The sequence below is a fragment of the Pistacia vera genome, unplaced genomic scaffold (genome assembly GCF_008641045.1).
Source record: "Pistacia vera cultivar Batoury unplaced genomic scaffold, PisVer_v2 Contig531, whole genome shotgun sequence".
Taxonomy (NCBI): Eukaryota; Viridiplantae; Streptophyta; class Magnoliopsida; order Sapindales; family Anacardiaceae; genus Pistacia; species Pistacia vera.
The window spans coordinates 472,819-488,068 of record NW_022196370.1 but is presented as its reverse complement, the minus strand read 5'-3'; the positions used below and the strand labels follow the sequence as shown (position 1 = coordinate 488,068).

General features: G+C 36.3%; 1 protein-coding gene and 2 pseudogenes across 1 annotated transcript; 1 reads left to right on the top strand and 2 right to left on the bottom strand.

The window, feature by feature from the left end:
- Positions 1-130: 130 nt before the first annotated feature.
- Positions 131-6,052, top strand: LOC116107292 (proteasome subunit alpha type-2-A). Its single transcript, XM_031393580.1, has 12 exons — positions 131-282; positions 394-452; positions 545-621; positions 740-804; positions 1,010-1,056; positions 1,797-1,872; positions 2,153-2,220; positions 2,541-2,610; positions 3,055-3,140; positions 3,597-3,659; positions 5,437-5,502; positions 5,701-6,052. The coding sequence occupies exons 2-12, from the start codon at positions 412-414 to the stop codon at positions 5,747-5,749; spliced, it is 708 nt and encodes a 235-aa protein (XP_031249440.1). The 5' UTR covers positions 131-282; positions 394-411; the 3' UTR covers positions 5,750-6,052.
- Positions 6,041-8,949, bottom strand: LOC116107310 (annotated as a pseudogene).
- A 1,083-nt stretch (positions 8,950-10,032) lies between these two features.
- Positions 10,033-12,869, bottom strand: LOC116107309 (annotated as a pseudogene).
- Positions 12,870-15,250: the final 2,381 nt, after the last annotated feature.

Sequence of the window (15,250 nt, the reverse complement as noted above, 5' to 3'; positions counted from 1 at the left end):
GTGTTGAGCAATAACGCCATCGTTTCGTCTTTCAATGGTATATAAAAATAAGTAGGGGTATTTTTGTCCTTACACGCTATTTTAAGACATTTTTAGAAGAATTATCAAAACTGGCTAATTTTTATCAACCCCAAGAATTTGTCTATTTACTAAGAACCTTAGTCTATCCCCTTGTTCAAGAAACTTGAAACTTGAAAGACTAAAAGCAGAAGAACAAAGCAAACTCACTCTCTGACTCTCTCTCTCTCTCTCTCTCGTAAAACCCAGATTTTGATCTCAAAGGTGAAGAGCGATCCCTGCTCAAAGCGCTGCCCTTTCAGTTTCTTATTGACTTCATTTACTTATACTGAAACACAGAATCGCGTATAATTTTTATTACATTTTTTTTTACAGGTTCTTTTGATTTGAAATATGGGTGACAGTCAGTATTCTTTTTCTCTAACAACTTTCAGGTCTGGACTGACTTACATTTGCTTAAAGTTTAAAATTTTAATATAAAGTTATTTAATTTACAGTGGTTTGTGTTTTTGTTGTGATCTTGCAGTCCTTCTGGGAAGCTTGTTCAGATTGAGCATGCGCTAACGGCTGTTGGATCCGGCCAAACGTCTTTAGGAATTAAAGGTAAAAAAAAAAAAAAATTGTGCTCACAAAGAGATTCAATTGTTAGTTATTGGTAATTGGTGATTTTGGGAAATTTCTATTGTTTGAATGTTTTTGGCTGATGGGTTTGTGGTTGCAGCTGCTAATGGAGTTGTCATCGCGACTGAGAAGAAACTACCATCTATTTTGGTTGATGAAACCTCAGTGAGTATTTTATTTTATCATAAAATTATTATGCTAAAGGGCTGCGGAGGAATGATATTGTGATTATGAGTAACATATAATGTTCCACATATTTATGGTGCTGACACCGTAATGTTGCTTATATACTTCCAATGCTGAAATGGTAGACAAGAGAGTTTTTTGGTTTATAGTTCATATTTTGATTTATGTATTTGTTTGATTGCAGGTTCAAAAGATTCAGACGCTAACTCCAAACATTGGAGTCGTTTACAGGTGTTTTTTCTTCAGCATGTTCAGATGTTTAATAAGTTCTTATATTAACAATAGTATTGTGTGTTTTCTTTTCTATTAAGAGTGCTGTTTGCTTATAGAACTATAGTTTCTGTTGTGTTTTTCATTTTACTCTCAGCATTCATTGCAAAATATATTTGTTACGTGATGGTCTATTACTCAATTGATTCCTTCCATAAGTTATTTCCATCATTCTTGAATTTATCACAGAAGGTCCTGATTCTTTTTGTTTGCTATGGGGTGTATGATTCGGTAATCTTCATTTGGCTGGGAAAAGCCTCTCACATCTTAGTCTTTGGTTTTTGGGTTGATCACCTTTTGTAATAGGCTCTGGCATTAGAGGGAGGAGTGGGTGAATGTTATTTTTTTTGTTTTGATGGTTACAGAGAGTGAGTGTATTCCTCAGTGGGATTAATTTGCAATGTGTACTGTGAGGAGAAGTTCCAAACTTGGTTTAAACCATAGATTCCAGATTTTACTGTTTAAGATTTTGCTTTTTTATTGCTCTCCATACTCAAATGGAGCAGAAAGGTTTGCTAATCCAATTTTAGTGAAGAAAACTAGACTTCATATACCTCAAACGACTTGAAGTCTTCAGTTTTCAGAAAACAAATTGACCTGTTGTTATTGTTATTTCTGTGTCATTGAATAGGCTGTTCTTTTTTCTATTTTCCTCTTTATGCAATTTATCTTATTAATTTTATCTTTTATTACTTATGCAGTGGCATGGGTCCAGATTTTCGAGTTCTAGTTCGAAAAAGTAGGAAGCAGGCAGAGCAATATCACCGCCTATATAAAGTAACACTCTACTTTGTTTTTCTTACCGCCATTGCTTGAGCAAATCTTCCATTGATCCTTTTTGTCCTTACTCTTTTTAAGTTTGGGATCCTTTTTGTCCTTACTCTTTTTAAGTTTGGATACACATACATCTTCTATCTTTTGTAGTTAATATTTTTTTTCTCTGATAACTTTGTTAATGTAGTAAGATCTCTCTTCAATCTCTTCATAGAATCGACTCATTACTGACTGTAGCTCTATTCTGCGATCACTCTTAACTTAAATTTGTTCTAATTCACAGGAGCCAATCCCTGTTACACAGCTTGTTAGGGAGACCGCTGCTGTTATGCAGGAGTTCACTCAGTCAGGGTAACAATAAGCTCTTTATTACATGATATTGTTTACTTCAGCTGATCATTGTATTTCAAAGAATGAGAGACCTAGACATGTTGTAAACCTGTTGCTGATGCTTCTTTATAAGCTGGAATTCATTTCTCAAAGATAGAGAAAAACAAGATGATCTGGTTCTTTCAGCATATAGTTTATGGGAATTTTTATCTGAAACTGAATTTTGTAAATTAGCAGTGATACACATTGGCAGATGCCTTTGTGTATTAAATCTCTAAAGCTTTGACCACAAATGACATTTTTTGTTTCTCAATACTGATATATTTGTTTCCTCCTACCAGTGGTGTTCGGCCCTTCGGAGTTTCACTGTTGGTTGCAGGGTTTGATGACAAAGGTCCACAATTATATCAGGTAGTTTAGGCTCCGTTTGGTTCACTATTTTGATGCTTTTTAGAATAGTATTTTGGAAAAAGTAAAGTCTGAGTTGAGTTAGGTTATCTTTATGAGAAAGGTAATTATTAATGTTTTGAGTTGAATAAAGTAGAATTGGATTTTGAGAATATTGAAACAAATGCATTTTTGGGTTTTTAGGATAGGATAGTGGAATAGGATAGGGTAAAAATAGTGAACCAAAGGGGTCCTTAGTTTTCCTGATCGTAAGCACATATTTGTTGTCCATGGAAGCCCCTCCGTGACATTTAAGACATACACACTTCAAAGGATTTCTCTTTCTAGTTTCACAATCCACCATCTTTTTTCACCTAAGGAATCACTGATGCATGAATCTTTTTGTGTTTTGGGTGTGTAATAGTGTATGGGATCTTTCAAATTTTAAATATGTGCATTTTGGTCTAGGTGGACCCATCAGGTTCATACTTCTCTTGGAAAGCTTCAGCAATGGGGAAAAATGTTTCTAATGCAAAGACATTTCTTGAGAAGAGGTGAGTGTAATTCTCAATACTGTTGGCTGGATCCTTCTCTAGTAGATATTTCATTTGACCCATTTGTAAAGTGAAATGTGGTTGTTCAAATAATGAATTATTACCTTAATTTTTTGTGATTGTGAGGCGTGCTATCTTTTTCTGTGTGTATATTTCTATTTGGAAGTTAAATCCTGTACCATTCTGATGACCTGTATGCATATCTGTTGCTGTTTATGCATTGCTTGAATGGCTGGCCCATAAGAATCATGGAGCCACCCTTAGTGGTACACTAAATTTTATTTTCCCCATGATTTATGTTAGCAAACTTGATTGCTTATACCTCATTGTACATCCAATTGCATTTTCCATCGAAAATGGAACATAACTACCAAAATTGTAATAGTTCTTAGAAGTGAAATAGTTCTAAGTGGATACTTGACATTGCTCTTAATTGTTTCTGGTATGTGCTTATAGGTATACAGAGGATATGGAGCTCGATGATGCTGTGCACACAGCAATTTTGACCCTGAAGGAAGGGTAAGAATCTAACTCTTGGGTCTTTGCATTAAATGGAAAAACTTCTTAGCAATAGCTATAATAGTCTACTTTCATGAATGGAAATCTCACAGGATCATTGCAACCATATGATTTTTTTTCATTAATGTCCTTATGTCAATATTCAACTCAACATATGCTTAATCATTGTGATAGAGGATTTAGCTTAGATACTACTAGTTGGAAATTTAAGTGGTTAATCGTCTCTTCATTGATGTTTCTGAGTAGCTGGAAGCTTGGTCCATAACTCTTATTACATATTATTTAAAAAGATGTGCCTTTGAGGAAGGTCTTCTTATTTGGTGGTTTGCATGTTTGTGCAATGCAATATTTTGAGAATGTGGATTGGCTTTTCCTTCTTAATTGTTAAAATAGCTCTCATTTTCCTACATATCTTACAGGTTTNTTGAGTTGAATAAAGTAGAATTGGATTTTGAGAATATTGAAACAAATGCATTTTTGGGTTTTTAGGATAGGATAGTGGAATAGGATAGGGTAAAAATAGTGAACCAAAGGGGTCCTTAGTTTTCCTGATCGAAAGCACATATTTGTTGTCCATGGAAGCCCCTCCGTGACATTTAAGACATGCACACTTCAAAGGATTTCTCTTTCTAGTTTCACAATCCACCATCTTTTTTCACCTAAGGAATCACTGATGCATGAATCTTTTTGTGTTTTGGGTGTGTAATAGTGTATGGGATCTTTCAAATTTTAAATATGTGCATTTTGGTCTAGGTGGACCCATCAGGTTCATACTTCTCTTGGAAAGCTTCAGCAATGGGGAAAAATGTTTCTAATGCAAAGACATTTCTTGAGAAGAGGTGAGTGTAATTCTCAATACTGTTGGCTGGATCCTTCTCTAGTAGATATTTCATTTGACCCATTTGTAAAGTGAAATGTGGTTGTTCAAATAATGAATTATTACCTTAATTTTTTGTGATTGTGAGGCGTGCTATCTTTTTCTGTGTGTATATTTCTATTTGGAAGTTAAATCCTGTACCATTCTGATGACCTGTATGCATATCTGTTGCTGTTTATGCATTGCTTGAATGGCTGGCCCATAAGAATCATGGAGCCACCCTTAGTGGTACACTAAATTTTATTTTCCCCATGATTTATGTTAGCAAACTTGATTGCTTATACCTCATTGTACATCCAATTGCATTTTCCATCGAAAATGGAACATAACTACCAAAATTGTAATAGTTCTTAGAAGTGAAATAGTTCTAAGTGGATACTTGACATTGCTCTTAATTGTTTCTGGTATGTGCTTATAGGTATACAGAGGATATGGAGCTCGATGATGCTGTGCACACAGCAATTTTGACCCTGAAGGAAGGGTAAGAATCTAACTCTTGGGTCTTTGCATTAAATGGAAAAACTTCTTAGCAATAGCTATAATAGTCTACTTTCATGAATGGAAATCTCACAGGATCATTGCAACCATATGATTTTTTTTCATTAATGTCCTTATGTCAATATTCAACTCAACATATGCTTAATCATTGTGATAGAGGATTTAGCTTAGATACTACTAGTTGGAAATTTAAGTGGTTAATCGTCTCTTCATTGATGTTTCTGAGTAGCTGGAAGCTTGGTCCATAACTCTTATTACATATTATTTAAAAAGATGTGCCTTTGAGGAAGGTCTTCTTATTTGGTGGTTTGCATGTTTGTGCAATGCAATATTTTGAGAATGTGGATTGGCTTTTCCTTCTTAATTGTTAAAATAGCTCTCATTTTCCTACATATCTTACAGGTTTGAAGGGCAAATTTCTAGCAAAAACATTGAGATCGGCATAATTGGTGCTGACAAAAAATTCAGGCAAGTTTCATTTTTTTTATCTCCCTGTATGACAAGTGATTGTTTGTATAGTGGTATATTTTTTTACTTTATTTTTTTTAAACTTCATTTTATTTATGTTTTCCAGCCCATTCCATGCTTTCAGTTTATTTTTCTGGTTTGAACGAAGCATGTCTTCAGTCTCACCTAAGTTTTCTTATTGTGCTTATCTTTTTGCAGAGTACTTACTCCAGCTGAAATTGATGATTACTTGGCCGAAGTGGAGTAAATTGCATTTCATTTTATTGAAGATAGCATGAGCACTGTTCTATGATCTTTCAAGATTTAGCTGTTGTGAGAGATTGAATTCGTTAAAGCAAAGTGCTGAGGAAGCACAAACTATAAAATCCAGTGTGACTGAGCAGTTATGGAACTTTTTGTAATCAGAGTGAATGTGTTGGCTAAAAGCATTTGATATGTGTTTTTTTTTCCTTTTGCACCCAACACTTTTAACTTCTTTGTCCTAGCTAAACCATGGTTTGAACCTCTCAAGTACTTATAAATGTCGAAACATGCTTCTGACTTTGATTTCTTATGATAATGTGGTTGACTGGTGGTTCTTAGAGTCAACACATTTGAGTTCTCTTGCTTATAAAAATGAATTTGGATATGATTGAGAGCTCGACAACGTATATATATAGCCACATCACCAATAATCAGAACAAGAACACTCACCACCGCTAAAATGGTGAAATCGATAAGGGTCTCTCAGTATGATTCTTCTTCTAATGATTTTGCTAGTATACTTGAAAACAGAATGGCAATCACTACAGACCCTGAGGTTCTTGAAAATTCTAACGGTTGAACCTTCAGGAGTATTCATCAAGCCAAATGCAAGGGCAAGTCTCTCACTGTGGTTCCAAAGGTTTTGCTCCTTTTGCTCTTCATCTATATCTTGCAATGCCTGGCTTGTATCAGGAATATACCCTGCTTCTTTAATAATCTTTCTAAGTTCTTCCAACTTTGCATATATCTGCCCATTCTGTGTATGTGATTGGTCTCCCATCCCAAATGAACTCACTCTATCTTTCAACTTAACCCAACTGCAAGCAGGCTTCTTTTTTATTAATGTTTGATCCCATTTGCCTCCTGACATTAGCTACATCCTCCCATCTTCCTGTGGTTGCGCAGACATTGAATAAAGAACGTAATTCGATCGTCAGATGGGTCCAACTCAAATAGATGTTCTGCAGCTTTCCTTGCAAGCTCCAGATTGCCATGAATTTTACCTGAAGTAACAAGCTTCGCCACACAAGGTCATTAGTGGGACTGGCATTTATAAGAAAGTTTCAGCCTCTGTAAGCCTTCCTCGGTCCAAGAAGATCAACAACACATACACAATGCTTATTCCTGCTGGCACACCGAATTCTCTAGTCATTGCAGAGTAGTTTCAAGACCTTCCTGACTAGACCTCCATGACTAACATGCAGAGAGAAGAGAGACAAATGTAACATGGTCGGGTTTCACATGTTTCAGCATTTCATGAAAGTTTCTTCGCTTTCTGGAAATACCATGTCTGGCAAAAGCTGATATCAATATGTTCCATGATAACCGAGACCGATTATTGGTTCAGGAACTATTCTTAACACATCATCCATTTCACCACACTTGCCCCTACATATCCATTGCAGCATTAAATGAAAGGATCTGAGTCAAATCTAAGTTTAATTGCCAAACTATGAAGCTGGTGACCTTCTCTAATATGGCCAATTTTGCAGTAGCAGCAAGGCCTTCAGAGAAAACTGAACTGATCTAATTCTATCCCGTGTGTCTATCTTCATGATAAGTTTTAAAATCTCCTCTCCATGGCATGACGAGCGTTTGCAGCAATCAAGGCATTCCATGAGACTGAATTCTTGTTAGATTCCATCAAAGATGTAGTTACTTGAATTGAGATCACGCACTTGGCATACATTGTGATAAGGGAGTTTTGAACTATTTATGATTCAAGTCCCATTAGAACTATAGTCGTGGATAGACATCCCATGCTTTAGTAGATCCTGAGGAGTCAAACAAGCACCAAGAACATTTGCAATTGTAATGTAGTTCATAGGGTTCCCTTCTTCTTTCATTAATTTATAGGCTTCAACTGCTGCATTTGGTTCTTCATTTTCAGCATAACCACCATGAGTGCCTTCAACTCACAGGTCATGCTGAGGCATCATCTGGATACCCAATTTGCCTCAACCATCATACCAGACTTAGCATACTGCTGACCAATGCATTGCCAACAATCAAAATCTCATGTAGCCCATACGAGTTACCAGAGCATGAACAACTTGCTTGAAAAGCAACTCAGGATCTGAACAGGCAGCCAATGCACTGTAAAAGTCACATAGTTGTGTATTTTTTGCTTCTGGAGCATATTAGAGAAAAACTTCCAAGGCTTGTAAGCACTTCCCATCCTGAACATAGCAAGCAATCAATGAATTCCATGAGATCAAATCCCTCTCTGGCATTTCTCGAAATAAAAACTCTGCATCTTTACATCTCAGCCTCAGAATACATAGAGAGCAGAGTGTTGCTACACAAACATTTGAATCCAGACCCAACTTAACTACTAGACCATGAATTCCCCTGCCCACTTTCAAATTAGCCAAGAACCACAGACAGATAACAAACTTGACAGTGTAGTAGAATTTATTCCGCATGAATATAACGCATCGAATAAAAACATCGTAGTGCTTTCTCACAAAGGCCACCACGAACATATACAGAAATCATTGAATTCCATGATATCGTGTCCGTTTTTAGCATGCTCTGAAAGATATTACGAGCCTCTTTCACACTCCCAAAATTACCAAAATGATATCAGAGGTGTGACACAGAAAGAGCATCTCTAATCCAAACTTTTAACATCTCCAAGAACTTGATAACCCAACAAATCTTTTTTCAATCCACAAGAAGTAATCACTGTGGACAGCGTTCTCATTGCAACTCACACCTTACATTATGGGCCTATAATACTCATAACTTCCATCACATTCCCACATTCCAAATATGCAGCCATCAATGAAGTCCAAGAAACTACATTCCTATTCGGCATTTCCTCAAAGAACTCTCTAGCATCAGCAACAAACCTATATGCCCCATAAAAATGCAAAAGCGAAGTACCAACAAAAACATCAACACTAAACAACTTTGACACTAAACAATGCCTTGACTCCTTGACAACCATAATCCCTGACCTGTCACAAGCGTTACAAACTCGCAACAAAAACTCCACTTGGCCTAACACCAAAGCTAACATTTCCCTAAACAAACTAAAGACTTGATAAAAACCTCAATCTAACAAGCCCTGATCAAGTTATTCCAAGAGGCATCATTCTCTCGCTCATTTTATCAAACACGTAACGAGCAATGTCTATATAACCAAACCGAGTACATATTAATCAAAGTATTGTTATAAAACACGCTAAGATTGGCCATCCGTGGATGCAAAGCGCGTGCAAGGCTTTGCCAGTGGACTCTCTAGTGATTTGGGAAAAACCCTTCTGATAAAAGCATGAAATTTCAGGGGTCGGGTGGTTCGAGAAGGAAAAAAAAGCCATGGCTTGAGGTGTGATTGTTGTTGTTTTCTTGTTTTGTTTTATTCGGCATGTGTGAAAGTTGCTGTGGAAATGGTTGTGGGTTCAAGTGGGTTTGAATTTGGCGGGAACCAATGTGTCCTGGTGAGCTTTGAGTTTGAAACGGAGAGTTTGCTATAAGACCTAGCCAGCTTTAGTTATTGTTATGGCAACCTCAGTTATCATCACTTGTAAAAATCTTGCGTTAACTTAATATATATGTTATCTTCAAGGAATCGAGCTTATTCCTGTTCCATTCCTTGACAAAGTCTGAGAAATATTTGCGTGCAGAATTGGATGAAGATCAGAAAAGAACAATTTCTTTTCTTCTTTAACCAGGTAGCAAACTCATTGTTTTTAGAGAAGAATCCTCGTTGGTCAGCTCTTGGATTTCATGTTTCTGAAAAAAAAATAAATAAATAATAATAGGTCCATAAATAACAAGAAATTAGGATACAAAGCACCGATTAAATTAAAGAAATATCAGCCCAACACACATGCCCCTTCTGCTCAATGGAAAAAGAAAATATACAAAACTGACCATCCACTGGGCTTTCAACTAAACTAATGCACTATTTTTGCCCAAAATCAATGAATTTTTTCAGTTTCAATTACAAACATCATTTATAAGAGAAGGGAGGAGGAGGGTTCTGGTATAGAAAATTTGGAAATAAATTCTCTTTTAAACCTTGGATTTCTGAGTAGCTGGAAGTTTGGTCCCAACTCTTATTACATATTATTGAAAAGCTATGCCTTTGAGGAAGGTCTTGTATTTTGTGGCTTCGCATGTTTGTGCAATGAATATTTGAAATCTGAATTGACTTTTCCTTTTAATTGTTAAATAGCTCTCATTTTCTCTACATATTTTAAGGTTTGAGGGCGAATTTCTGGCAAAAACATTGAGATTGGCATAATTGATGCTGACAAAAAATTCAGGCAAGTTTCATTAAATGGTGAAATTGATAGGGTCTTCAGTAGATGCTTTCCTAATGATTTTGCTAATATACTTGAAAACAGAATGGCAATCACTACAGACCCTGAGGTTCTTGAAAATTCAACAGTTGAACCTTCAGGAGTACTCATCAGAAATGCAAGAGCAAGTCTCTCACTGTGGTTCCAAAGGTTTTGCTCCTTTTGCTCTCCATCTATATCTTGCAATGCGGCTGTATCAGGAACATACCCTGCTTCTTTAATATCTTTCTAGTTCTTCAACTTTGCATATATCTGCCCATTCTGTGTATGTGATTGGTCTCCCATCCCAAATGAACTCACTCCATCTTTCACTTAACCTATCTGCAAGCAGGCTTCTTTTTTATATTGTTTGATCCATTTGCGCCTGACATTCTCTAAATCCTTCCATCTTCCTGTGGTTGCACAGACATTTGAATAAAGAATGTAATTCGAGTAGTCAGATGGGTCCAACTTGGATAGATGTTCTGCAGCTTTCCTTGCAAGCTCCAGATGCCATGAATTTTAAATGAAGATAACAAGCTTCACACAAGGTCAGTGGGACTGGCATTTTTTGATGAAAGTTTCAGCCTCTGTAAGCCTTCCGATAGTCCAAGAAGATCAAAGACACATACACAATGCTCTAATCCAGCTGGCACACCGAATTCTCTAGTCATTGCAGTTTGTATTCAAGACCTTCTCCGCTAGACCTCATACGAAATGCAGAGAGAGAGAGACAAATGTAACATGGTTGGGTTTCACATGTTTCAGCATTTCATGAAAGTTTTCTTTCACTTTCTGGAAATACCATGTCTGGCAAAAGCTGATATCAATATGTTCCATGATAACCGAGACCGATTTATTGGTTCAGGAACTATTCTTAACACATCATCCATTTCACCACACTTGCCATAATATCCATTGCAGCATTTGTAATGAAAGGATATGAGTCAAATCCAAGTTTAATTGCCCAACTATAAGCTGTTGACCTTCCTCTAATTGGCCAATTTTGCAGTAGCAGCAAGGCCTTCAGAGAAACTGATCTAATTCTACTCCAGTGTATCTCATCTTCTTCATGATAAGTTTTAAATCCCCTCCCATGGCCGATGAGAATTTGCAGCAAACAGGGCATTCCATGAGACTGAATTCTTGTTAGTAATCCATCAAAGATGTAGTTAATTGATTTGAGATCCCGCATGGCATACATTGTGATAAGGGAATCTGCCCATATTATTTGATTCATTCCCATTAGAACTATATGTCCGTGGATAGACATCCCATGCTTAGTAGATCTGAGGAGTCAAACAAGCACCGAGAACATTTGTAATGTTAATGTAGTTCATAGGTCTCCCTCTTCTTTCATAATTTTAAGCTTCAACTGCTGCATTTGGTTTCTCATTTCCAGCATAACCACCAATAAGTGCATTCCAACTCACAGTGTCGCGTGAGGCATCATCTGGAATGCCATTTGCCTCAGCATCAAACCGACTTAGCAACATGCTGACCAATGCATTGCCAACAATCAAATTCATGTAGCCCATACGAGTTACCAGAGCATGAACAATCTTGCCTTGAACAGCAAACTCAGGATCTGAACAGGCAGCCAATGCACTTGTGAAAGTCACCAGTTGTGTATTTTTTGCTTCTGGAGCATATTGAGAAAACTTCAAGGCTTGAAGCGCTTCCCATCCTGAACATAGCAAGCAATCAATGAATTCCATGAGAACAAATCCTCTCTGGCATTTCTAAATACAAACTCTGCATCTTTAGATCTTCCAGCCTCAGAATACATAGAGAGCAGAGTGTTGCATACACAACATTTGAATCCAGACCCAACTTAACTACTAGACCATGAATCCCCTGCCCACTTCAAATTATCCCAGAACACAGACAGATAACAAAACTGACAGTGTAGTAGAATTTATTTCCCCATGAATACAGCGCATCGAATAAAAACATCGCAGTGCTTTCTCACACAGGCCACCACGAACGTATACAGAAATCATTGAATTCCATGATACCATGTCCCGTTTATGCATGCTTTGAAAGATATTACCGCCTCTTTACACTCCCAAAATTACCAAACATGGATAAGAGAGTTTGGCACATAAAGAGTATTCTCTAATCCAAACTTTATAACATCTCCGAGAACTGATACCACATAAATCATTTTCTATCATCCACAAGAAGTAATCACAGTGGACAATGTGTTCTCATCGCATCTCACACACTTCACAATTCATGTGCCTATATATACTCATAACTTCCATCACATTCCCACATTCCAATATGCAGCCATCAATGAAGTCCAAGAAACTACATTCCTATTTGGCATTTCTCAAAGACTCTCCTAGCATCAGCAACAAACCTATATGCCCATAAAAATGCAAAAGCGAAGTACCAACAAAACATCACACAATAAACCAACTTTGACACTTGAACAATTACTTGAACTCCTTGACTAACCATAATCCCTGACCTGTCGCAAGCCGTTACCAAACTAGCAACAAAAACCCCTCTGGCATAACACCAAAAACTCTAACATTCCCTAAACAAACTAAACGATCTTTAAAACCTCCATCTAACAAGCCCTGAAATAAGTTATTCAAGAGGCATATTTCTCTCGCTCATTTTATCAAACACGTAACGAGCAAAGCTATATAACAACTTGAGTACATATTAATCAAAGTATGTTATAAAACACCTAAGATGGCCATGCCCTGAATGAAAGCGCGTGCAAGGCTTTGCCAGTGGACGCTTTAGTGATTGGGAAAAACCCTCTGATAAAGCATGAAATTTCAGGGTTCGGGTGGTTTGAGAGGGAAACAAAGCCATGGCTTGAGTGTGATTCTTGTTGTTCTTCTTGTTGCTTTATGGGCATGATTTGAAAGTTGCTGTTGCAAGGTTCGTGGGTTCAAATGGGTTTGAATTTGCGGGAACCAATGTATGCTGGCGAGCTTTGAGTTTGAAAATGGAGAGTTTATTGAAGACATAGCAGCTTTAATTCTTGCTATGGCAACCTCAGTTATCAGCAATTGTAAAAATCTGCGTTAAATTATATATCATCTTATCCCCATTGTGCAGATGTTCCAAATTTTTTTTTTTTTTTTTTGTTTTTTTCAAATCTTCACACCTGAACTTTCGGAAGTTTATAAAGTACTGGCCTTATTTACCCTAATTAAATATAATATAAATGTTTGTTACATGATGCCTGGATTTACCATCAACAACGGATTTGAAACAGTAAAGCTCATCTCCCGAAGGTGCCAAATCTGGCCACTGAATTAAGACGAGATACACAGAAATAAGAAGAAACAGGGATCTAAGCACTGCTCATCTATCTTAGCATTAATTTGAATCAGAAACTCATTCTAGATTGATTCTCGAATAGTTATCTAGAGAGGAAACTGAAACTGAAACACATAGAAACTATTAACATTCATTCCAAAAAAAAACACGCAAATCAGGTACACAAAGAGAAAGTACACTAAGCAAGCTAGGACAAAATACAGCCATTCTTCTATTCTATTACTTGAATTTCCAGTTATGGGCTGACCGGGTGCACTTGAAATGCCTCATAGTATTGGGAATCGAGCTGTTCTTGTTCCAGACCTTGACAAGTCTGAGAAATATTCCCGTGCAGACTCGGATGAAAGATCAGAAAAGAACAATTTCTTTTCTTCTTTTAACCAGGTAGCAAAATCATTATTTTTAGAGAAGTAATCCTCGTTGGTCAGCTGTTGGATTTCATGTTTTGAAGGGAAAAAAAAAAAAGGTCCATAAATATCAAGAAATTAGGACACAGAGCACGGATTAAATTAAAGTAATATCAGCCCAAAAAACAGCCATCCTTTCTGCTCAATGGAAAAGAAAATATACAAAACTCACCCTTATCCACTAGACTTTCAACTAAACAATAACTATGTTTGTTCCAAAATCAATTGAATTTTTTCAATTTCAATCACAAGCATCATTTTAGAAGAAGAAGGTTATGCTATAGAAAATCAGGATGCTTAACTTATCATATTTGGAAATAATTTCTCTTTTAAGTCTGTTGATTATTTCCCATAAACCTTTTATATTTATACAAAACATAACAACATAATCAAGTTTGAGAATAATAGAACTTACAGAGTGGTGATTGCCTTGATGTTATCTCGTGCTTGTCCCTGACTTCTTTTCTGAGACAAAGTGTCATGTCAATACAGCATAACTATTAGAAAGGTTCTACTCTCAGCATTAAAAGCACTAAAAAACAATAATGATACTTCAGAAAATGGATCATAAAAACAAATAGGGGTTCCACACAGGAGCAATAAAATCATCACTCATAGAACACAACCCATAATAAGACAGTAACCAAAAATACAATGAATTACTTCTATATCTATCATAAACTCCAGTTGCTTGTAAAGTAACATCATCATTGGTCAAAACATTGTTAAGCAGATGATTCATCCCTGCTTTTCTAAGGAGAAGAGATAAAAATATGCATCTTTTCAGCTTCAGATAATAAATCTACAATTTTACATATTATTCTCAAACCAATAACTCACTTTTTACATTCGAGCCAATAAATCATAAATATGTCAAGCATCTGACCTCCCAACACAAAATAAAACCTTGGTGGAAATATTACACAACATTGGCGACCAGTCTACACCTTGACACCAGTAAGTAATAATCTAGACCCAAAAGATCAAACGAGTAGCTAAAGCCCATTAACAATAATAAGCTCTAACAGACAAGCTAATAACAATAGATACAAATCAAACCCACTAAACCCAAGGAACTGCTAGTAGCTTAGAACCAAATCACACTACTCAAAACATACTGAATCGAGACTAACATAACAAAATAGAGAAACAGAACTGAACCCAGTTCAAACTTCATCTTAACTGGAGAAAGCATGAACAAAGTATCAAAGTTGGTAAGAAGAGCAATAATCAACCCACATGCAAATGAATAAATAATAAATAAAAGTTTAAAATCAAACCGTACCCAGTTCAAAAATTAACTAGACAGTAATAAATAATTTAAAGCACAATTTTGAAACAAATAAAAAGAATAATACCTTTATCAGAACGATGTTTGCGATGTTTCTTCTCCTTTCCCTTGTCTTTTTATCGCTTCTATGTCTCTTGCTTCTTCTTTCATCTGTTACATTTACCATAAGAAAATATACAAACAACTATCATAAATAAATAAAGAGGGTG

Coding starts and splice junctions, on each gene's coding strand:
- LOC116107292 (XM_031393580.1), top strand. CDS start 412: ATGGGTGACAGTCAGTATTCTTTTTCTCTAACAACTTTCAG. Junction 805..1,009: donor TTTTGGTTGATGAAACCTCA/GTGAGTATTTTA, acceptor GTTTGATTGCAG/GTTCAAAAGATTCAGACGCT. Junction 1,057..1,796: donor AACATTGGAGTCGTTTACAG/GTGTTTTTTCTT, acceptor TTACTTATGCAG/TGGCATGGGTCCAGATTTTC.